The sequence below is a fragment of the Aulonocara stuartgranti genome (genome assembly GCF_965226115.1).
Source record: "Aulonocara stuartgranti genome assembly, chromosome: 8".
NCBI lineage: Eukaryota > Metazoa > Chordata > Actinopteri > Cichliformes > Cichlidae > Aulonocara > Aulonocara stuartgranti.
The window spans coordinates 6,585,044-6,607,219 of record NC_138959.1 but is presented as its reverse complement, the minus strand read 5'-3'; the positions used below and the strand labels follow the sequence as shown (position 1 = coordinate 6,607,219).

The 22,176-nt window shown below is 40.1% G+C and overlaps 1 protein-coding gene across 1 annotated transcript; it reads left to right on the top strand.

Moving 5' to 3' along the window:
• Nucleotides 1–757: 757 nt before the first annotated feature.
• plekhm1 (pleckstrin homology domain containing, family M (with RUN domain) member 1) lies at nt 758–20,760 on the top strand. Its single transcript, XM_082543481.1, has 12 exons — nt 758–1,506; nt 2,179–2,265; nt 6,481–6,722; nt 7,839–8,510; nt 8,891–9,344; nt 12,021–12,168; nt 13,756–14,724; nt 15,895–16,040; nt 16,957–17,150; nt 17,306–17,369; nt 17,465–17,622; nt 19,290–20,760. The coding sequence occupies exons 2-12, from the start codon at nt 2,215–2,217 to the stop codon at nt 19,396–19,398; spliced, it is 3,207 nt and encodes a 1,068-aa protein (XP_082399607.1). The 5' UTR covers nt 758–1,506; nt 2,179–2,214; the 3' UTR covers nt 19,399–20,760.
• The last annotated feature ends 1,416 nt before the right edge of the window (nt 20,761–22,176 follow it).

The window sequence follows — 22,176 nt, the reverse complement described above, 5'->3', positions numbered from 1 at the left end:
GTTTACCTTTAGTTAAGGTTAGTAGTTAACCTACTTTCTGCATGTTGATTTTGTTCGTTTTTAATGTGTTGTCTTAAATAAAAAAATAACCCGGAAACCATAAGACACAAAAAATATGTCGACAGTAAAAATGAAATCCCGCCAGAGGATTGGAAATCAACTTGAGTTGGAGCTCGTTTAGATGGTGAAATGCAAACACGCTCTATGTAACTCCTGCCACATAAATCCTTATATAAATAAGCTAAAAGCATACATAACAGATAAAACAATTTTATTTTATTTACTTTTTTCTATTTAATTGAGCTTTTTACTTTCGTGTATTTTTGTTATTTTCATGTTATTAAGCTATTTGGGTTTAACCCTTTACAAATACCATGATAGAATGGTTATCTTCTGGGTGATAAACCATTTTATCATCCAGAAGGGCAAAATAGCCATTTTTGTCTTTTGTTTTTTGTTTTAATGTAAAAGTCATAAAGCTAATAGCTATAATTTGTCACTTCTAAGTCAGATTAAATAACATAGGAGGTCACTTTTACAATTCATGAAGAATAATTTTAATGTCAGTGGCAGGGTAGGCATGCAAGTGACACAAATAATGTCAATAAATTATGTTTTTTGTTTGTTTGTTTTGTTTTTGTCATGTAGACTGAGGAATAAGTTCAGGCAAGAGTTTCCATTGGCTGTGATGCTCGCAGATGACCTTGCGATCTGCAGATCGCAAGGTCATCTGCAGTGAGAGTAGGTAGCAGGTGGAAAAGGACCTAGAGGTACGAGCCATGAGGGAAGGTTTACAAGACAGGAAAGAGACCTGCTATGATTTATGGTTTGGAGGTGGTGACATCGACAAAAAGACAGGAAATTGAGCTGGAGATGTTAAGGTTTTCTGTGCAAATAATCAGACTGGAAATGAGCATGTCAGAGACAAAGCTCAGATCAAGTACATTAGAGATAAAGTTAGAGAGGTAAGGCTGAGATGGTTTGGACAAGAGATACTGCATATACTGGGCAGAGGATGTTTAAGATGGAGCTCCGTGGAAAAAGGGAAGACCACGGAGGACGTTCTTGGGTGTAGCGAAGAAGAACATGCAGAGGGTTGGTGTGTCAGAAGAGGATGCTTAAGATAGGGTGAGATAGATGATCCACTGTGTCCTTGAAGAGGATGAGAATGAGAAGAAGATCAAGAAAATCATAAAGAAGCTCACGAAGAAGAAAAAGATCGACAAGAAGAGAATCCATGAGAACAAGCTCAGTTTCACAGCATTTGTGATGGAGCCTGAACGCATCACTAGTCTGAGTTCCCATGATGCACTTCGTTTTCAGTTGGATGGTGACAGTCGAGCGTCTAAAGTCGAGCTGACTTCTGCTCTATTTTTAGGTGTTTTGGAAGCGATGGAGAGTGACTGCACGGATTTTTGTGCCTCTAACGTGCAGCTCCCGTGTTTACGTTAGTTTAAGGAGGACACGCGCTTGTTTTTCGACCTGTTAGCCAGGCTGTTTGTTTCGGTAAGCAAAACTTAGCTAGTAAAAGCCGCCGACAACGTCTGGGTTTAATATTATTACATAGCTGATAGACATTTCGTTATTTACACAGCTTTTTTATTTTATTTGTTTAATTTACAGTGTTTCGGTCGTGCATTTCTGTCATTAATGCACATACGCCCAGTGCTCGTCACTGCAAAGCGTCTGCAGAGAAAACAAATGCTTCTAAATGTCGCTTTGGGTATTTAAAACGAAACTATTAACCAGCCACTGTTTGGTAAACAGTACTTTGTTTGCTGATAGCCCAGCACTTGATGTATTTAACGCAATCTTATTTGGATGTGATGATGTCAGGGTGGTTGGATTACATGCTAATTAGTTCTCAGAGTGCCTCTCAGTTTTTATTGGGGAAGTAAGAAGCTACTTCCCTGCAGACGTCTTCTTTAATCTGTGCTTCACGTGACTTGGAGGGCTACTCACAGAAAGGATGAAATGGCAAATAATGTCACAGAGCACAGCCTCGTGATTAGGAAATTCTGGAAACTCGATGTGAGGAGGGAAACTCGTTTCCTTCTCGTCACATGTCTGGCTCGAAGGCGTGGCCATATTCAGGATACAAACTCGCATGACTCGTTTGGTCGCTGTTAGTCAAGCCTGCAAGTGCAAAAAGGGCAGGTCTTTTTGTGTGTGTTTCAGTGTGCCATGTTGGAGTAACTTATTCCAGGAGGTGCCATGCTCGCCACGCAGACTGAAGCTCACCACGAGACTAAGGATGTTAAAAAGGTAAGAATCAGCTCGTTTCACGTTGCGGATTTCACTTCTGTCTGGCTCCTTCCTCTGCTGGTGAGACAGCGTGAGAGTTGGCTTGTGAGATTTAAGTAGTATTGTAATGCAAAGTACCCCCTTGATGTTTAGGTTGTGGGGGACATGGGGTGCTCCAAAAGAAAAACAAAAACAAAACGACAACAGCACAGCCTGTTTTCAATACGCCACTAATAGTGGATGCAGCAGAGGAAATGCATCATAATCCCGGTACTAAGCTCATCAACAGAGGATTTTCATTATGTTTAATGGTGAAGCTGGTCTTGCATAGGTGTAGTCCCAGGGCTACAGGAGGTCTTCTGGTACAGACAGGAAGGGGAAAAAAGCCCAGATGGACCGCTCTGCTGCTGTTATGCACACTTCAGGGGACCTGCATTGAAAGACTGAATGAAGGTTAACCTAAGAAACATGTAACAAGTTCTATCCTTTTAGATCAGTGGTGGACATGTTTTGTCTCAGAGGGTCTTACTTACTTTGATAAATTAACCCAAGAGTCAAATATTGAACAATTAATGTGAAATAGTTTCACATATTTCAGAAGTATTTCAAGATTTTTTTCATAGACATAACTGACGCATCAGTCCTGGGTGATCGTGTCAGGAATCAGGAACTTGCTGTTAGTACTTTTTGTGCTTGTGTGTCTATGGTGAACTGTAATATAAAACCACTGAAGTACAAAGCTGAATTACTTAACAAAGAATAGATCTGGCTAATATTTGCTGTTTACTTTTAATATTTTAACTCACACATTGGCTTTCTTATACTTGATACATGCGACATTAGTTTATTTTCAGTGTGACTATTTTTGAGAATTGATTATAACTCTGAGATTTTAATGAATCACCCCGTGTTTCTTGAATCTAAATAATGACAACAAGTGAGACGGTCACCTCTCACCATCAACGCTGTTATGTTAAACATGTTATTGCTTCAAACGTGTTTTTTTTTTTTTTTTAACCACTAACAACAATTAAACCCCTCAACATCATTCATATTCAATCTGTTATGATGGCTTGCAGAGATTTGTTGTGCACTGTATATGATTGTATAACTTAAACTGTGTTCTTAACTGCCAAGGGCTGCCACCAGTCTGTGGGCTACTCTTTGAGAGTCTAACTCTAGCCTGAATGGTAGACTTCAGAACCAGAATACCTTTATAATCCCTAAGTAAATTATGTGTGTTAAAGTTGCTCCAAGACAGTAACAGACCAAACTAAATAAATAATGCAATATGCTACAAAGGTTACAAATTTAAGAAACAGTGCTAACATATACAAATTGCTCAATTATAAATATCAAGAATATTACAGAGGTAAATATATATGATTGACATGTAACTCTAACCTGTGAACTTTGTCATTTGTTATTTTACTGTAGAGAGTGTGTTAAAGGGTGTAACTATTGCAGTGTTTACAGTATATTAGATGGCGGAGTTGTACAGGGAGATGGCCACAGACAGGAATGATTTCCTGTGTGGTGCAGTGTGATTTTTGGTAATCTCGGTCTCTCATTGAACGTGCTCCTGTGACTTGCCTGCATGTAATGGAGTGGTATTATTCAGCATTGTCCTTATCTTGGACACCATCCACCTCTCAGACACGACTAGGGATGGGTACCGGTATCATGGCACCGGTTCTGACATAAACGACCAGACCGAAAAGCAGCGCACATTTCGGTGCTTGTTTTTCCTGAGATGTGATACACTTTGAATTCAATCATTTTACGTTTCCGAGGATAGTAGGCGGGTCCAGGTACGTACGTTCTTTTAGAGCAGAACTACAGATTAAAAATGCCCAAGGCGAAGCGGTCAAAAGTCTGGCTGTACTTCACAGCAAAATATGCAAACTCAGCAGCCTGCAACAAGTGCTTTAAGCTGATACTGTGATACTGTCAAAGGAAGTAACACCTCAAATTTTTTTAAAAGCCGAAAAATGCACCGTATTTGATAGCTTGCTGCGAGACCTCACACCAAGCGCATCTACTGCGGTTGTTTAAGCACTGCTTCCAGCCAAGAGTGATACCATATATGCCCCATAGCTGCAGAAAAGGTAACATTGTTATCTTTTTACAAAAAAACAGCTAAACATGAGAGGTTTTTGGACCAATTTTGTGTTCTCCATTCTTTAAGCACCAGTTTGAGCACCGGCACCATTTCAAAAGTACCGGTTTGGCACTGGTATCGGATAAAACCTAAACGATACCCATCCCTAGACACGACCCTTCCTGCAACAGGAATTTGCGGATCAGTTTGAGTCTGTTGGCATCTGCAACCCTCAACCTGCTGCCCCAGCATGCAACAGCATAGAGGATAGCACTGACCACAACAGACTAACAGAAAATCCTGAGCATTGTCCGACAGATGTTGAAAGACCTCAGCCGCCTCAGAAAATAGAGACAACTCTGGCCCTTACTGTAGAGTGCAGTGGTGTTCTTAACCCAGTTCAGTTTATTGTCTTTGTGTACTCCAAGGTATTTATATTCCTCCACAATGTCCAGAGGGTTCAATTAAAGAAGATGGAGAAGTGTTCCAACTAGGCTTTCCTAGGATCATAAAAATGAAGACGTAAATTATCCTTTAAAAGTAGGAAGCCTGAGTCATAGGTGGAGCTACCCACTAAAGAGGTTTTTGACCTTTCACCAAAGAAAAGTAACCAGAACTATGATTACAAATATTTGTAACCAGTATTTTTTTTTTTTAAAGTGAGGCTTATTTTACCCAAGTTTAAAATACCTTTTTTTTTTTTAATTTGTTTATAAAATAGCTAAAAATAACAGGGAGAAACTTCTGTTAGCTTAGATGCCAAATCTTATTTTCCGTCACTATGGACCAGTCGTGCGTAGTCATCCTCCAGACGCCAGGAAAACCCCAGGGTTATGGCTTTTTTTTTTTTCTCAAATGTGTTTTTCAGATGTTTCAATGAAAGGAAAAAAATGAGTTAAAAAAACATAAATAATTTTTATGTTTTGTTAACAAGGCTTTGAGACCTCAGATCATTAGGTAAGGTGAAACAAAGTCATTGCTTTGAGTATAGTTGGACAAACTGTGCTTGTCTGGCCCATCGTGGACCGTGGAAAAACCCTGTAATTCTAGTTTTGCAGAAAATAACCCCGCTGCATTAATGTACCGTATATGTCCAGGTGCTTGGAACTGGACCTGTAGATGTTTTTCTTTTAACAAGTCAAGCACTGCAAAGGAAGAGTTCTTCAGTGCTCAAGAGCACTAAGTTTCTTGTGTGTTGCGAAAGAAGCTGCCTTTGTCCTCTAACCTTTTACATAATGTAGGTCTGTTTGTAATGTGTTTGTTATTTTTTCCCCATCAGCTGACAGTGGGTGACATGTGACAGGAGGTTATATACAGGTTGAGTGTCATAACATCACAGCTGATCTCAAACTGCTTGTTTGTCATCACACTGTGGAATGAAATGCAGAAAAAAGTGCCAGTTAATGCTTGAAGATGTTTTCTATGTATGTGGTTGAACAGGAATTTTTTTTCTTGTTTGACAGCTGCTTCCCATCAGAACCAGTTGAGGAATGTGTTGTTAGGTTTTGTATTGTTGATTGTCATTTATGCTTAGAAATATTTAACCATATATGCTTAGAGGTGTATAATCAATTGTGTAGTGATAGGACTGTGATCTTTAGCAGGCTGCAAAGGCTTGGTGTGCATTCTAGAGTGGAATGCACACCCACATCCTAGGAGCATAAGAGAGGTCCTGTCTTCTCTTTGTTGATATAGCAAACACACGTATATCTCTTTAAGTATAAGAGCCTTTTGTTCAGATGGACCCGCTAGACTCCTGGCACCAGCTTTTGGGGAGTCTTCACAGGGTCACATCTTGACCTCACACAAATCACATACACACACACACACAAAGGCAAGGTACTCTTTGTGTGTGTGTGTAGACGTCATATGTTAATGAACCTATGCATATTCATGTAACCTCAATAAAAGAGCAGTGTTACGGGAGAACGGACAAGAGCAACTGGGGTCAAGCGAAGGAATGGCGTTTGTCCGGTTCTCTCCTGTGCACGAGAAACATGAAGAACTTTGCCTACTTCGTGTCTTGCTTGCTGTGTAATTATATTGCCTTCAACGTTCCAGCGAATAGGTTTGTAGCTTGAACCTATCATGTGTTTTATTAAAATCCTTTTCCTCTTCCACGTATTGTTTCTTAGATCAAAGAGAAGTTGGCGCAGTCGCTCAAGGCCCTGCAGAAACGATATGTAGCGTCAGACTCGGTAGTCACCAGTGATGATTCCGATGCTAACCTCCTCTGCTGTGCCCTGGAGGCCATCTTCATCCACGGTATCAAGAGCAAGTACATCCGCTCAGAGTCTCGAAGCAGCAGTAGGAAAGGGGACCGTGGACCCCTCCCTCAGCCTTTTTTCTGGAGCCTCCTCAAGAGTGTCACCCACCGGTAAGTCAGAACCAAGGCACAATTATTCCTAAATTTGGGGGGTTTTGGACTTTTTCCCTTTGGAAAAAATACATTTGGAGATTTTATCTTAGACTTCAGGTTCATTTTATTGTAGTGTCTTTACCTTATGCAAAGTGCCTTGAGGCAACTTGAATAATCAAGTATTCTAACAATTATTCCACTGATTAATCGAGTAATCTGATGACAATTATTTTTTTGGGCTAAGACTATCTTCCAGGAGGCAAAAAGAATTCTGACAGTATTGTGTCTCCTGGATGAGGGGGTTTTGGTGTGTGTTCATGTGTATGTGTGTGTGTCTCTTTAAAGCAGCATGTGGTGGCTGCAAAGAAGAAAAGTGAACATACAATGTTCAATCTTCTCAATAACAATGTTATTGAGAAATTCAAATCAGTGATTCCCAAAGTGTGGCCCTCAGCTTCCTTTTGGGTATTGAAGGTATGCAGGTTGTCTGTGTGGTCAGTGAAAAATTTACAATTGTTAAGCTTGAAGTTAAAATGTTCTGAGTTCCCTGAGTAACATTTTCAAGCTTTAATATTTCCATTTACAAAACAAGTACAAGACAAAAGATTTTAAAAATTGACTGATCATTATCACATGGCAAAAAAGAAGGCTGTTAATAGAGAATTACACAGAATAAGAGAGATGATTGATCAAATGAAATGAAGAACAGAAACGTCAGGAGGTCATTAATCCGAGTCTTGTGTTTAAATCAGAGTTTTTAGTAAAGGGTTAGGGCTGCCGTTTTAGAGTACCTGTGAGGAAGACTAAAAGACTCCAGGTCTCTTTTATCCCCACTGCATCTTGTCTCCTCAATGGCAAATAACTGTCCTTGGACTTTCTATCACTATTATTTTCATTATTATTTTATAGTATTGTTCTGTTTATTTATATCCTGCTGCTAAACTAATTTCCCCTTGTGGGACAATAAAGAAATTTAATCGAATTGAATTGAAGTGTCCCTGAAGATTTTCAGAGTTCATATTGAGTGATGCTGTTCTTAAGTTTAAGTATGACTGATTTAAGGTATTATTCTGTGAAAATGCAATATGTTTATCACACTCTTTTTTTTTTTTTTTTTTTTTTTTTTTAACCTAGTGATGTGATCACAGAGCTGGAGAAGATAAGCTTTGTGGGCACTGATGTGGGTCGCTGCCGAGCGTGGCTACGGCTGGCCCTCAACCACGGCCTCCTGGAGTGCTACCTCGTATCGCTGTTCCGTGAAGACTCCAAGCTGCAGGCCCATTATCAGCCCAGTGCCTTGCTCCTGAACCCGGAGGAGCGAGAGGTTCTGCTCAGCTACCTCCAGGGTCTGGCCTCCCTCACATTCAGCCTGTCTTACAAGTCATCTGTCCTCAATGAGTGGACCACCACGCCTCTGGCTCTTGCCGGACTCTGCCCTTTGTCCCAGGCAGACTTACTCGACCTGCCCCTCAATGGTGGAGACCCTCCCACCTCCAAACCGATATGGAAGGAAATTTGGGATACAGTGTCTCAGTCATCGGGTTCTTCGGACGCACTGGATGTACAGAGAGGCTGCCCAGTTTTAGTGGGGAGGGGATCAGATCTTTTACAAGGGAGTCAGACTGCTCTTCGTTCTTCTAATTTAAGCCTGGATACCACAGGCTCCTCTCAGCTGTCCTCCAGCTTGAGCTCTGACAGCCTTCTGCAGGGACAGGACCCCCGCAGCCCGACAGGAGAGCATTGGTCTTCATGTGACTTGGAAGCAGCCATTAATCCCAACATCTGCACCAAGAGGCCACAGAAAGAGTATGTATACATTTTAAACAGTTTTTAATCATTCTGGAGCAAATAGGAGTTAAATAACTGTTCTTAGCACCTGAATGAGCCCCATCTTGTAGTATATTTTTAGTCAGTCCCTCATACACCATCCTGTTGTTCTAATAATCAATAGAGCACCAGATATGTGTTAATCATTGGCAGGAAATAGCCTCCAATAAAACATCCACCCCAATATGGGCTCTGGCACGGGACTGAAAAGCAGCCAATAACCAGTATATAAAATTAGCAGCTTGGATGCAGAGGTTTTTTTGTTTTTTGTTTTTTTTTTTGGTCTTTCGTCAACAAAAGCTTTTCTTTTATTTAACTTGAAGTAGAATACATGTTTTGAGTTATCTGTATCTCTGCAGCTCGCTGACTGATTTCCGGGAGAGCGGACACTGCAGTCAGGACTCAACACAGGAAGACTCATTTGTCTCCAGCATGGGTCCTTCTCAGTTCTCTGAGAAAGGTATTATCAGTGACAGTGAGCCCCAGGCTTCTGAGTACCAGCCTCCAAACTTTGGACAGCTTGATTTAGAGCAACCAGAAACAACCACTGAGCTGCCGTCATCTGATGATGATAAGTGTCCCGCTGAAGTCTGCAAAAGTGCCTCTTCAGAATTGCACTCGGACATATGTCTTGTCTCAGCAGTCAGTGAACCTGCAGAACCTGTGGAGGAAGTAAGTGTCACTGTTGAGCCTGTCCAGGAAGAGAAGCCAACAGAAAGCTCTGAAAAAACCAACGCAGACTCTGCAGTTCATCAGTGCCCACGTCGCTCTACAAGCATCTTGAGCAGAAAGCCATCTTCAGATTCACTATCAGTAAGTGTAACATCTCTGTAGAGGGTAGCCGTTATTTGAGCAAAACCACAAACTTTATCTGGCCTTAATGCAAATTTGTCAAATGCACTCATATCAGTTCATAAATACTGTGGTTGCTGATTACGTAGAATGCAAAAGAACTATTTGATATTTGTTGCATGAAATGTCAAGTAGGATGTTCAACTCTTATTCTTGAATCTTGAATAATGCATAGAGAAAAAAAACAACACAATATCTGTAATAAATAATGGAAAAATGTTATTTTGTGTTTATTGTTTTCCATTTTAAAACCCCTCACAAAAATGGTGAGTAGTCGCATTAGTTTTACTAACTTAGTCTGTCCATCCATCCATCGTCCATCCATCGTCTAACTCCTTGTCTAATTAGTAGGGGTGCAACGATACACAAAATTCACGGTTCGGTTCGGTTCGATACTTTGGTGTCACGGTTCGATATTTTTTCGATACAAAAAAATGTTCATGCATTTTTAATTTGTCATTTATTAAAATTATAAATATATATTTTAACTCAAAAGTACAGTTTTTAAATTTAACCCTAACCCTTGTGTGTGTTTTTTATTTTGACAGCGAATGCGCACCTGCGGACCACTTATGTGCAGTCCTGGTTATTTAGCTCATCATATTGCAGCCACAGAAATTCTTTTGTCCATGAAACCATAAAGCTGCACTTTCTTTTTGCCTTATAGTCTGATTTGTCATAACTTCTCCGTTTTGTGGTAAGCTTTTCTTTGGCTGTCACTTCTTCACCCCGACCTGTCTTATTTGGCTCAGCAGAACTCAAATATATATCCTGCTGCTTTTACACACCGACTCACATAAGCTCAGCGATTCTCTGCGCGATTAACCTCTCACATGTTTAAGCTTGCTGCGGGAGATTTCACTTGTCATGTTTGCATAGTAAGCTAACGATTAATAAGACGATGTCAGAGGAATTGGTGCACAAATTATCATCACTCACAGATCAGTGCTGTCGCTCTCTATACACAGTTCGCACGATTGCAAAGTGAAAGCAAAAAACAAGCGCAAATTCAAACGCGACTTCAATATGTCACATATTGACAGTGGCTCACCGATGCCAATGACATAATTACCCAGCTACATTTCTGAAAGAATGCAAAAGCATTGACATATATTTTTCCTACAATAGCCCGACGGGCAGGGCAGAGATAGATTTTGGTAGCCCAACTGAAAAAAATCGCTAGCTCCGGGACGTCGGGCTAGCGATATTGCAAGCCCTGTATCTGATTGAGGAATCACTCATCTTTGGAAAAGAGAGTTTATTACAGAGAAATGGCTCTTTCCAAAATAAAAGCTATACTATCCGCTTCTTCTGGGCTATATTCTCAGCAGCATAAGGAGAATCATGTGCTAACAGCTGTCTAAATGACTCGGCTAAAGTTAGTAGCATGCTTGCTTTTTTTTTTGTCTGCTTCCACTTGTCTTTGCACTAGGATGATGTCGGCGTAAATGTGCAGTCATATTCGTTGTGTTCCCACTAGTGCTTTCAGGTTAATCTCGTTGAAATGACCTTAACGCCACAACACGGCAAATCTCCGTTAACGAGCTACCGCCGATCGCTCCGTGCATGGGGCTAGACGGCCAACACGTTAACGAGCTAACTGCGCTAACACACTAGTTCACACCAATGTAATTGAGCATTGCATGGCACATCCAACATACTGTTTTACTTTAGTCCATGACTCGCTTACCTTCAGGGTCATACGTCACATGAAAACCAAAATAATTCCAAACGGCAGATCTGAATGAGGTTCAATTTGCCTGTTGCAAGGAGAGCTTAACTTCTGTCTCGCTAGCTTGCCCTGCGCTCTTCCTTCTGACTATGCTGTCTGTGTTGAGCGCTCAGTGGATCTGCGCTGGACAGTGCAGCCTAGGCGGAGTAGTCGAACACAGATTCACTGAGCGCTCCACACAGACAGCATCGTCAGAAGGAAAATTGATAAAATAAATTACAAATGTTGTATTGTTCGATACATATGCGTACCGAACCGAAAGCACTGTATCGAACGGTTCAATATCGATACGAATATCGTTGCACCCCTACTAATTAGGGCTAACTTTTATTGACTGAGTACTGAGTCTTACTATAGTACTCACATCCACAGCGACATTTTACCTGAAAAACACCTCTCTGATCTGTGGGAAGTAGCTTAAGCACGCAGCAGAAACCCACATGGGCACAGCAAAAACACACCAACCTGCTGTTCTAGTGTTCAGTGTTAATAGACTGTGAGAATACTGCCGGAAGGCAAATTAGTAGTGATATGAAACCAGTCCTGTGGCGAAATGTTAATAAAATGGAGTACAGAAGGTAGCCATACTATACCAGCAAATGCCTAGAGTGAAAACAACTCTTAATTGTGATCTCTGAATGGGGAAAAACTAAAGATATTTCTTAGTGTTTTACATAAATATAGGAAAATCTCTTAACATTAGTCAAGACAGACACATTTGTGCTTAAATTCACGTGACCGTTTAGAGACCACTGTTTATAGCTTCTACACCACTAACACCAATGACACATGATAAAAGGGGAACCCTTTTTTTGCAAACTGCACTCTGCTACTTACCATTAACATGCAAATGAAACCCTTTAGTTCCCAATGCTAAATAAAACATCCTTTCCTGCTTTTTGCAGCATTCTTATTCTTGGATCTCAGACGATGACATTTATAAGCCCCACCTGGAGAATTTGCCGGACAGCGATGACGCACCTGTCTCTCCTCCCGCACCTGAGCCCAGCATCTCGCCGTCACGTCCAAGTGTCGTCCATCGCAGACAAATAGGTACCATCCCCTGTCCCCCAAGCTTTGAGTGTAAAACTTATGATAAACGGTTGTATGAAAAGAGTTTTGGGCGCTGGGCATAATTCACAGCAGTCAGTGCTCAATGTGAGAACATAATTAAGTTTCTTTCTTTCTTTTTTTTTTTGTAATTGAGCACTACAAGCTTGTGTATGGAAAAAAAAAAAAAAAGATGTAAGAATTTTATGCAATATAAGAAAAATGCATAAATGAAGGAATAAGTAATTATGGGGAATCTCAGCAATCTCACTGCCCGAGGAAAGAAATCTGAGTTTCAGAATTCTGCCAACTGAGTTTCTCTGAACAAACTGTTTCTATCACAAATAGATCATTGCATTCAAGTGAAAGAGACAGAGCTGTTAACAAACTAAACAGAAGCCCACATATAAAATCGTTGCTCCACAGCACTTCTAGTGGTACCTGCAGTGTGCGCACACCTGGTCAATACAGGTAGCCACTGAGGGATTACAAATGAAGTAACATACTGCACTAAAGTCCAGGAGCACTAGAAAGCGTGGAATGAGATTAAAGCCACGCCCCCAGATTTTCCCAGCAGGTAATTTCCTTCAGGTCTCAAAAGAGAAAACGCCTGCTGTTACATAATGCTTGGCGTGTGGCCACATCACTGTGGAATGTGATTTTACTACATTTGCAGGACGTCACCTGGATGAGTCCCATGGCCTGTTTTAAAAATAGAAATAATGTGAAAGAGTGTAACACAGTAACGTTAACAGCGCAGATAGTGAAGCATGTCATGGGACATTTTGTGACAAAGCATATGGACTATGGTTATTATTTATTTTTAAAATCATTTTGTCAATAATGGGACTGTTCACGAGTAGCTAATCTCAGTCATTCACATGAACAGATTAGATTATTTAACCGTGTTGTGAGTCAATGTTAACTTATCTATTGAAGCAAATAATGGGGAATGTTGGCTGGTGAAATTATCCCACTGGGGATGTCAACTTGAATTCCAAGCCTTCTTTTCATTTTGTTTTCGCGCTGCTAACAGGAACTCTGAAGTCATGTAATAGTTGATTGGAAATCCAATGTCAGTTCACATATCGGCCTGTTCTTTTTCTTGTAACCCCGTTTCCTTCTCCATTTTTTTTCTCTACATTGCATCACTGTGTTGTAGCAAGTTGAGAGGACTTGCCAGGGAAGAATTACTTTCTGGGGAAAGTAATTTGTTAGATTACTTATGTTACATTTGCATTACCATATAACGTGGCCTAAATGTCATAGAATTACCAGACGTTAATGTAATAACACATTAACAAACAATAATATAGTTTCTTACATGGACACAAATCCCTGTCCTAATGAGGATTTTTCTTTTAGTCTTTAAGTTTTAACACACAGTTGACAGCTACATTGAAAACCAGTCCAGCTTTTATTTATTTATTTTTATTTATGACAACCCTGCAACTTTGCTCAAAATAATGCAAAAGGTTCAATTGTGGCTTAATTTTCTGTATGTATTGCTCAGCTAGTAAACATGGATATAAAAGAGGCCTTCTCAGTGTGAAAACACGACAATGTCATCTATGTATGTGTTTTTCCCAGGGCTGTCAAACCCCTTTCGAGGGTTGCTGAAGCTCGGTCACCTAGAACGACGCAGCGCCGTAGGATTATGGCGCGACTACTACTGCGAGCTGTCACCCTTTGAGTTCCGCCTATATGGGAATGCAGATGAACGGACATGCTGCGAAAACTGCTCCCTGGTGCGATGTGAAGACGTTCACATCACCTCAACTGAGGGCCGCTTTGACTTGACCTTTCCTGGAAAACGGCTTTACCTCCGGGCGGCCAATCGTGACGAAGCTGAGGACTGGGTGGACCGGATTATTGAGGCTGTCAACAAAAGCCGACCAGTACCGCATGGCGAGCAGTGGGAGGTGCTGCACACCGGGTGTGAGAATGGTGTGGATGAACGTGCAGTTTCTTCGCCACCCTTGTCCCCTTCCAGCCCTGAGCAAGGCCCGTCTGGTTCTGATGCTTGTGGAGGGCAGGATTCTCCATCTCCTCCTCAGCAGGAATTTGACTGGACATCGACTACAAATTTAGAAACAGATTCCATCAAAGAAGCTGTTTTGTACTTCTCCACAGATCCTGAGGCCCGGACGTGGGAACGTATGGTTTTCTCTCTCTCCTTGGAGACCTTGAAAGGATTTCTCGTAAAAGAAGGAAGGAAGCTACAGCGGCTAAATTACCCTGTTGAGGAAATCCGGGATGTGGTACCCGATGTTTCTCAGGGGGGACCAGCCTTTTTCAAGCTCCTGACAATTCGAGAAACACTTAGATTTAGAGCGGAGAATGACAAGGAGGCTCGCTTTTGGAGGAAGTTTATCCGAGAGGCTCTTGACTCATACCTGGAGAATGGGGAGTGTGAAGGCTCTGAGGTACCTTTGGAAGCGACTGGAAATCTGTACAGACTGGTGCAGCATAGGCTAAAAGAAGATGGAGCACTTCTTGTTCACCTTTTCAAAGTTCCCTCAGAGAAGGGCCTGGACACTCAGGGCTTCAAATGTGCAGGTAATGTTAGAATTTAAAAAATATCTTTAAACCTTTTGAAGCCTGTTTGATGTAAAATCAAGCAGATTTTGCTTGTTGTGGTAATCCATCCTGTCTGCAGTATCAAAAGTTGAAGCTTTTCATTGCACTTCTAGTGTAAGTGATTGGGTCAAAACCCTTTACTGGGTTTGAGCACACCATTTTTTTAAATTTAAGACTTCAGCAGTCTGAGACGGACAAAATCAACCTTGTTTTAAAATTATCAGCTTAACAGCATTAAAAAGCATGTTTTGGACTCTTGGATAGTTTCGTCCTTCATTAATAACCTTTACAGTAAATGAATGCTTTAATAATGCATTTGTTTGCATTTGACTAAAACTTGAAGTTAAGGGTATGGCCTAATGTTTATAATGTGCATTTTGGAACATTTTAATGGACCTGACTTGCTGTGTGGTACTGATCATTGCAGATGCGTCTGTGTGTGTGTGAGCCTATGGCTTGAGCTTGCTTGTGTTAGCTAATAACTTTGCACTTCAATCTCTTGTTCAAATATTGTTCACTTCTGGCTCTGCAAAACTAATATATTGACAGCCAAAACAATAATGCTGAAACTTTAAAATCCAGGATCCATAAACCAGTAGATAATGTCATTTTATGTACTAAAAAAAAAGAAGAAACTTTTACATTAAGAAAACTGGAGATTATGGAAGATTTGCACTTGTCTGTTCAGTCTGTTCATTTCCTGTTGTTTAGTTTGGTTTTGAGTGTGATGATAAAAATCAGCATGTTGCCTAGGAGTCTAAGACCTGATCTTGTGTTCAGTTGTATTTTTTACGATCCTTTTACCCCAAAACCAATAAAACCCATCTTTAAGATCCACCTATTTTCCCAAAAGAAATTTAAAGTATTATTCCTTTGCTTTTGTCCCACTTTTCTAGCAAGTATCTTAAAACTCGGTCAGGTGTTTCTTTGCGTAATCCCGCTGACAGATCTGTTTTGGGGTTTGGTTTTTTTGTGGGGGGGGGGGATAAATCTTGGGATGAAAGACATCAACTTCTGACACGTGGAGCAGATCAAGCATAGCCTTGTAAATCATAATGTATCACTGATTGAGTCTACGGGAAGAGGAATCCGACTCATTGTTAGAGTGGATGTGACTCAGACTGAGTTGTGCTTTGCTGTGTCTTGCAGGCTGTCCTCAGAAGATTGGACTGTCACTGGGCAGAGCCAGGTTATGTGAGTTCTCTGGGCTGTACTACTGTGAGTCATGCCACAAAGGTGACACCTCCATCATCCCCTCACGCATGGTACACAACTGGGATGTTGCCCAAAGAGAGGTAGGTGCAACACGTAACTATCTGCAAACAAACTTCTATAAAAAAATTTGTTACAGCAATTAGAAAAAACAAACATATATGACTTCCTACCTGCTAATTTAGATGAAAGCTTAGTGTCATTTGAAGAAACTGGCCTTGGGTATTAACACGAGTGCTGCAGACTGGAAGCATGAAGCACACTGTGTAATGTGTTACACCAAACTCTATGAACTTGCATCTTAAAGGTCTGAGTCTCATTTGAAATATTTTCTAATATTTTTTTTTGTTTGTTTGTTTTTTGTTTGTTTTTTTGCAACTTAACTGTTTTGTGACCTCTGAGGTTAAATAAAAAGACGGCTTTGCTAAAACAATCAAGTCAAAAAGTAAATGCCATTTCAGTATTTAATATCTCAAATTTAATTAAGGAAATATTTATGTTCACATACACTAATTATGAGCATAAATGTGATCACTGTCATGAATATGAATGAGTAACCTTTTTTTCTTTTTTATTTCTTGCAAGTTTTGAGGTTTGATTCAAACATTGATTTATTACAGTGCAAACCTGAATCAGGAATTGAAGAATGGATTAGGCTAATATGTACTAAATGTGCTAACAGTGTTTATATTTTGAGGAGGTCACCTCTTTCTAAGACCAAAAAGTCTGGTTGTTGCTGTTTGTCACAGAAACTGTTCATACAGCGCCATCTGCTGAAATAGAGTTAAATGGCAGTACAGACTATTTGCATTTCCTCCAGGCTAACTGACAGTACAGTCCTCTTACAGTTTTTCTGTGCGGGTTTGTTTTATGTATTCTAACCCACTCATAACTAAATATTCTAGTTTGTCTTTTTTTTTTTTTTTTTTTTAAATTGCTGAACATTTTGAAGCAACATGTCAGCCTCATGAGACTGCTTACACTTGTTTGTCTGCACAGGTGTCTAAGAAAGCCCTGTGGCTTCTGAAGCAGGTAGAACAAGAGCCTCTGCTCAACCTGGAGCAGCTGAACCCTGAGTTGGTTGCGCACACAGAGTCCATGGGTCAGGCCCACGAGCAGAGGCAGAAGCTATGCCTTCTGGGTGAATATCTGCATACCTGCCGCAGTGGAGCCTGCAAGAAACTCAAAGCGAGGTGTTTGGCAGAATGCCTTGGCAATAACAATAAATTACTCTAGGCTACATTGTTCCTATTGAATTTCTTTTTAATAGGAACAATCAATTTAAATGCTATAAAACATGTTAAACACCTTTCTTTTCTTTTTTTCATCTCCTTCCATTTCTCTCTAGAATGGGGCAGCGAACTTACCTGTTGGAGTCAAACCACCTGTACAGTGTCAAGGACTTGCGACAGGTAACCTTCTGGCCCGCTTTTATTGCATCTAGGATCCGCCACCTTAAAATACCTACATATAGGCATCTGTATTTTTTTTATTTCTTTTTTGTCAGGTAGCAGAGGGCCAGTATGTAAACTTTCTGCGCAGGCTGGTGCAACATGCCTCTAATCACGTGTTCAGCTGCGACCTTTGCACCCAGCGTGGCTACATTTGTCAGATATGCCACTCTGATGACACCATCTTCCCCTTCCAGTTTGAGACAACCACAAGGTATGTTTTCCAAAGGCATCTCTCTTCATTCCTCATTCTTTTTATTTATTTGAGCCCTAAAACAAAATAGTTTTAAAAAGAAAGAGGAAAAAGTCTCCACAATGAGGCCAGCCTTTTGTCCAAATATTCTAAATTAAATGCTAAACACCAGCTCCAACTTTTTAAACATCCTGTTCTTCTGTGTGACTTCCTTTCCCTTGTTTGTGTTTTCAGTGTTCTTTTTAGTCGCCACTGTCTGTCGCTTTTTAACGTGGGCTATATAAAGTGTAAACAGGACAAAAATAAACTGAAGCCCTCTTGTTAATATGAATAGCAAGACACAATCTACCAGAGAGACGTAGAAAACACTTTTAATAAAGCACACAGACCAAAATGATCTTCTTTTGGCTGCTACTTTTAGGGGTCGCCACAGTGGATCACCTGCCTTCATCTCACCCTATATCTAGCACCCTCCTCTGTCACTCCAACCCGCTGCATGTCCTCCTTCTCTTCTCTGTGGTTTTCCGCTTTTCCTCCTGTCTGGCAGCTCCATGTCCAAACCATCTCGGCTTTGCCTCTCTAACTTTGTATTCAAAACGCTCATCCTGAACAGTCCTTCTGTTACAATAAACTTGTCTGTCCTGCTCACTCGCACTGAAACTCTTAGCATTTTAACTTGTCTACCTGCAACTCTGCCAGTGCCACCATCTCCAAACCATCCATCTTAGTAGGTCTCACTACAATCACTGCTTCCAGGCTCATATGGGATTTGTCACCAACCTAATGAACATCTCTTGACATCAGTCACACAAAATCTGTAACAGATGATCATCCGTGTCTTTGTCACCACTCGGCTGGCTTCCTGCAGTGGGGTCCTGTTCGGAAATTCCTGCAAAGCCCTGGACAGAATCCAGTATGTCCAGAACTCATCTGCCAGGCTTCTAACATGCACTAAGCTCGGGGAATATATCACACTCACCCTCATAAATCTCCACTGGCTCCCAATCAAGTAACGCATTACTTACGAGATCCATCTTCTCATCTACAAATCCCTCAATGCCCTGTTTTCATGTGCTGTTTTTGAAGTGGAACTGAAGTCTTTGCACTCTTGTCAAACCAGCCAGATTCCACTAACAAAAATAGTAATTATACCTGAGAACACACTTTAGATTTAGATTAGCAACTGCTGTCTGGTGGCTTTGAAAATTACAGTGTACTCATTAGTGTGGAGAAAGTCCAAGGGGGCTTTGAGCTTCTGAGTGAGAGTGGGTGTGAGGCGGAAGGAGCCTAAGGTATAGTGTGACAACTGCAACCACTCGCTCAGCTTTACCAAAGAAGCGCTTTATAGAACGTGAATTCAAACTGTTCTAATATAAATGACTGTCTTGTCCTGTACCTCATTTTAAAATATTGATAAGATCTTAAAATCTGTGTCTCCAAAGCTATAAAAATAACACCTATATGTGTGGAAATTATTGGGGAAACACATTTTCTCTATCGGAGGATTTAAGGCTGACACCGTCAACTGACTGAGAAATTCTTTTGTGAAAATCATACTTTAAGTTTGTGGAAAAGCAAAACAAAACCTTTAACATATGCTAAATTTGGTCATTAGTATTTTTACTAGAAGTGGTGTGGAAATTGTGTCCACAGTGCCTTTAATTTGGTTTGTTTTTTCTCTTGCCCAGGTGTGAAGATTGCAAAGCTTTGTTTCATATAAGCTGCAAGGCTGATGAGCAGTCCTGTCCTCGCTGTCAGCGGATGAGGAAATACATGGAGAGGGATCTGCAGGACTGAGCACGGTCAGTAGGGACAGTGCTGAGCTGTGAGCCACGGGGCCAGACTGTTAAACGTAAGCTGGTGGAGAGTAAAGAAAACAAAATTTAGCTTTCACATGATGTAACCTCAAGTGCAATTATGAGTTTGCCTGCCCTAACTGACTTAAAGCAAGCATGAAGATGAAGGTATTTGAAGTCACAGTGCTACAGTAGCTAGACTCTCTTGCACTAATGTAGAGGCATTCAGAGCCTCGTGCTGCTCACATGATGCAGCCAAATGTTACTGACCAGTGATTTAAATACCTCTCTGATTTCTGATTCAGCCACGACATCAAAAAAGGCCTGGTCAGACGTCGAGGGTGCTGCCAATCTATTGTATCCAAACATTTTTTACAGTTGGCCGTTTTCCACTGCAGGAACTAATAAGTAGCTTGCACCATTACCTATTCTAAACTCAGGAATCCCCACACCCACTCCTGTAAAACCTCTTGTAGGACTGCTTCTGGATCAGAATCTACTCCAGAATAAGAGCCTGTACTTAGAGGTTCTTAACTACTATCAAACACTACTTTTTTTTTTTTTTCTTCTTTAGTTTCAGAACAAGAAAATCTTTGAAAAACCCCCAAACCTATTCGAACAAAGAAGTTTAGGAGTCTTTCAAATTGTAAAATTTAAGTGGATAAAACGAATGACAACCATCATCATCTGGTTTCACAGATTCATAGTTTAACTAGTGGTTTAATAATTTTGAAACTGAGACCGAAATCAAGATGGAAAGTCTCGGAGACTGCGTCAAAGACTTATTTCAGTTTCCTGAACCAAAACATACTAGTCTGGTAAAAGCTGTAATGCACCGATCAGTAGAGAAAAACCAAGGTATGAGCAGAAATCATAGCGTTGTCTTACCCTTCGCCTTTTTTTTTTTTTGGTGCATTCAGGATCTCCACAGATTGTAAGAGCTGATCATGGGGACTTCCTGTAAACTTGGTTCCTGCTACAAGTTTGTGCAGTGGAAAAGTGACCATTCACACTCTTTACTTTGCTTGTCAATGTCTTCTTAACCATCATGTTTACACAAAAGTGATCCACAGTATGTTTTCTGTTTCTCTCAATGCACAAATTATTCAGACATGATTTCCAGCATTAATATTTAGTACTGTACTTGTAGAATAATGAGAAATGTTTTGATTAACAGATCTTGATTGTGCCTTCTTTTTTTTAATTTAAGCGTTACAGTTTTCCCATGATATCTCACTATTACGGGGCCAAAACTTTTTTTTTTATACCCATAATCATGCAATAAAAAAATTAGATTGATCAATAAAAAAATTTAGTGTAAATATGAGCGCTTTGTGGAATGTTTCTCTATATATATATATATATATATATATATATATATATATATGTATATATATGTATATATATGTATATATATATATATATGTATATATATGTATATATGTATATATATATATATATGTGTGTGTGATTAAACAGGCAATTGTTAAGGCTCACAGAGGAGATTTGTTTATGCTGCTTATTCATGCATTTAATGAAATAATTTAATAATAACTGTGTGGCAAAAACATTAAAAATGAAGATTTGAGATGAGTGTTTATAAAGTTTAAAACGTAATTTGCATATTTGCACTCGGAAATGACTGTTAAATGGATATTTCAGCTGAGTTATTTGAGCTCTGATATCTTCAGCCACATTAAATTATCCCTAAACTAAAAACCCAGCTGTGTTTATGAGCTTTTTTTTTTTCCCTTTTCTTTCATTTTTGACTTTGAACTGAGAATCATCAGACTTCTCTGGGGTCTGCAAAGAACAAAAATAAGTTGAAGATGTACTGAACTCCATTTTGTGATATGCAGAACATATCATATGCAAAGGGAAAATTGCATATACTGCAGTACTGTTATTTCCGGATTTGTATTTATTTTGTCTCATTATGTATGAATGACTGTATTGAAATAAATGTCAGTGTATTTGATTCGGTTGTCTTTTATTTTAAGCCTTTCACACCAGATAATGTTCATTTTACTCACAAAGCCATGTATGGAAGAGGATTAGGGCCACTGGGGAAAAAAAAAAGTGGGCACGTCTTTTTTTCTTCTTTTCCTGAATTCTGAGAAAAAAGTCAGAATTCTGACTTTAATCTCAGAATTCAGATTTTTTTTTCCCAGTGGCCCTAATCCTCTTCCGTAGCCATGGCACACACAGACATACGGGCTAATTTTCATCATCAGTCCCTGGAAGGCTGATGAAGACCAGATGCTTATTTTGCAGTACACACACCCCGGCACCTCACAGTCAGTTATCTCCTCAGTAAAACAATATTAATTCCTAATAAAGTCAATAATATATATAAACAATTAAATACAACTGCCAATAACATGCAAACCTGGATCGAATATTATTGTGCATTACAGTCTTATAGCAGCTTGCACTGTGGTGCACTGAGTCTTTGGCTGAAGATGCTACTGTTGATAACCTCCAGGGCATGGCGTGGGTGTGCAGGGTTGATCATAATTGACTTCACTTTCAAGAGGATTATTCTTCCACCACCTGATGGACTACCTCCGTTTTGAGACTGTAACACAGAGCTAGTCTTCTTGATATGTTTGTCTCCATTGTGGACACACAAAAAACAGGCCGTGCAGTGCCTACCATATAGAGATAATGTTTGCTAATGCACATACTGTGGTCTAAGGAAGCAAGCTGTAATAAGGTTTGATTTGACACAAAAACTCTGATATACGAGAGGACCAGCCCCTCAAGCGTCATAATGACA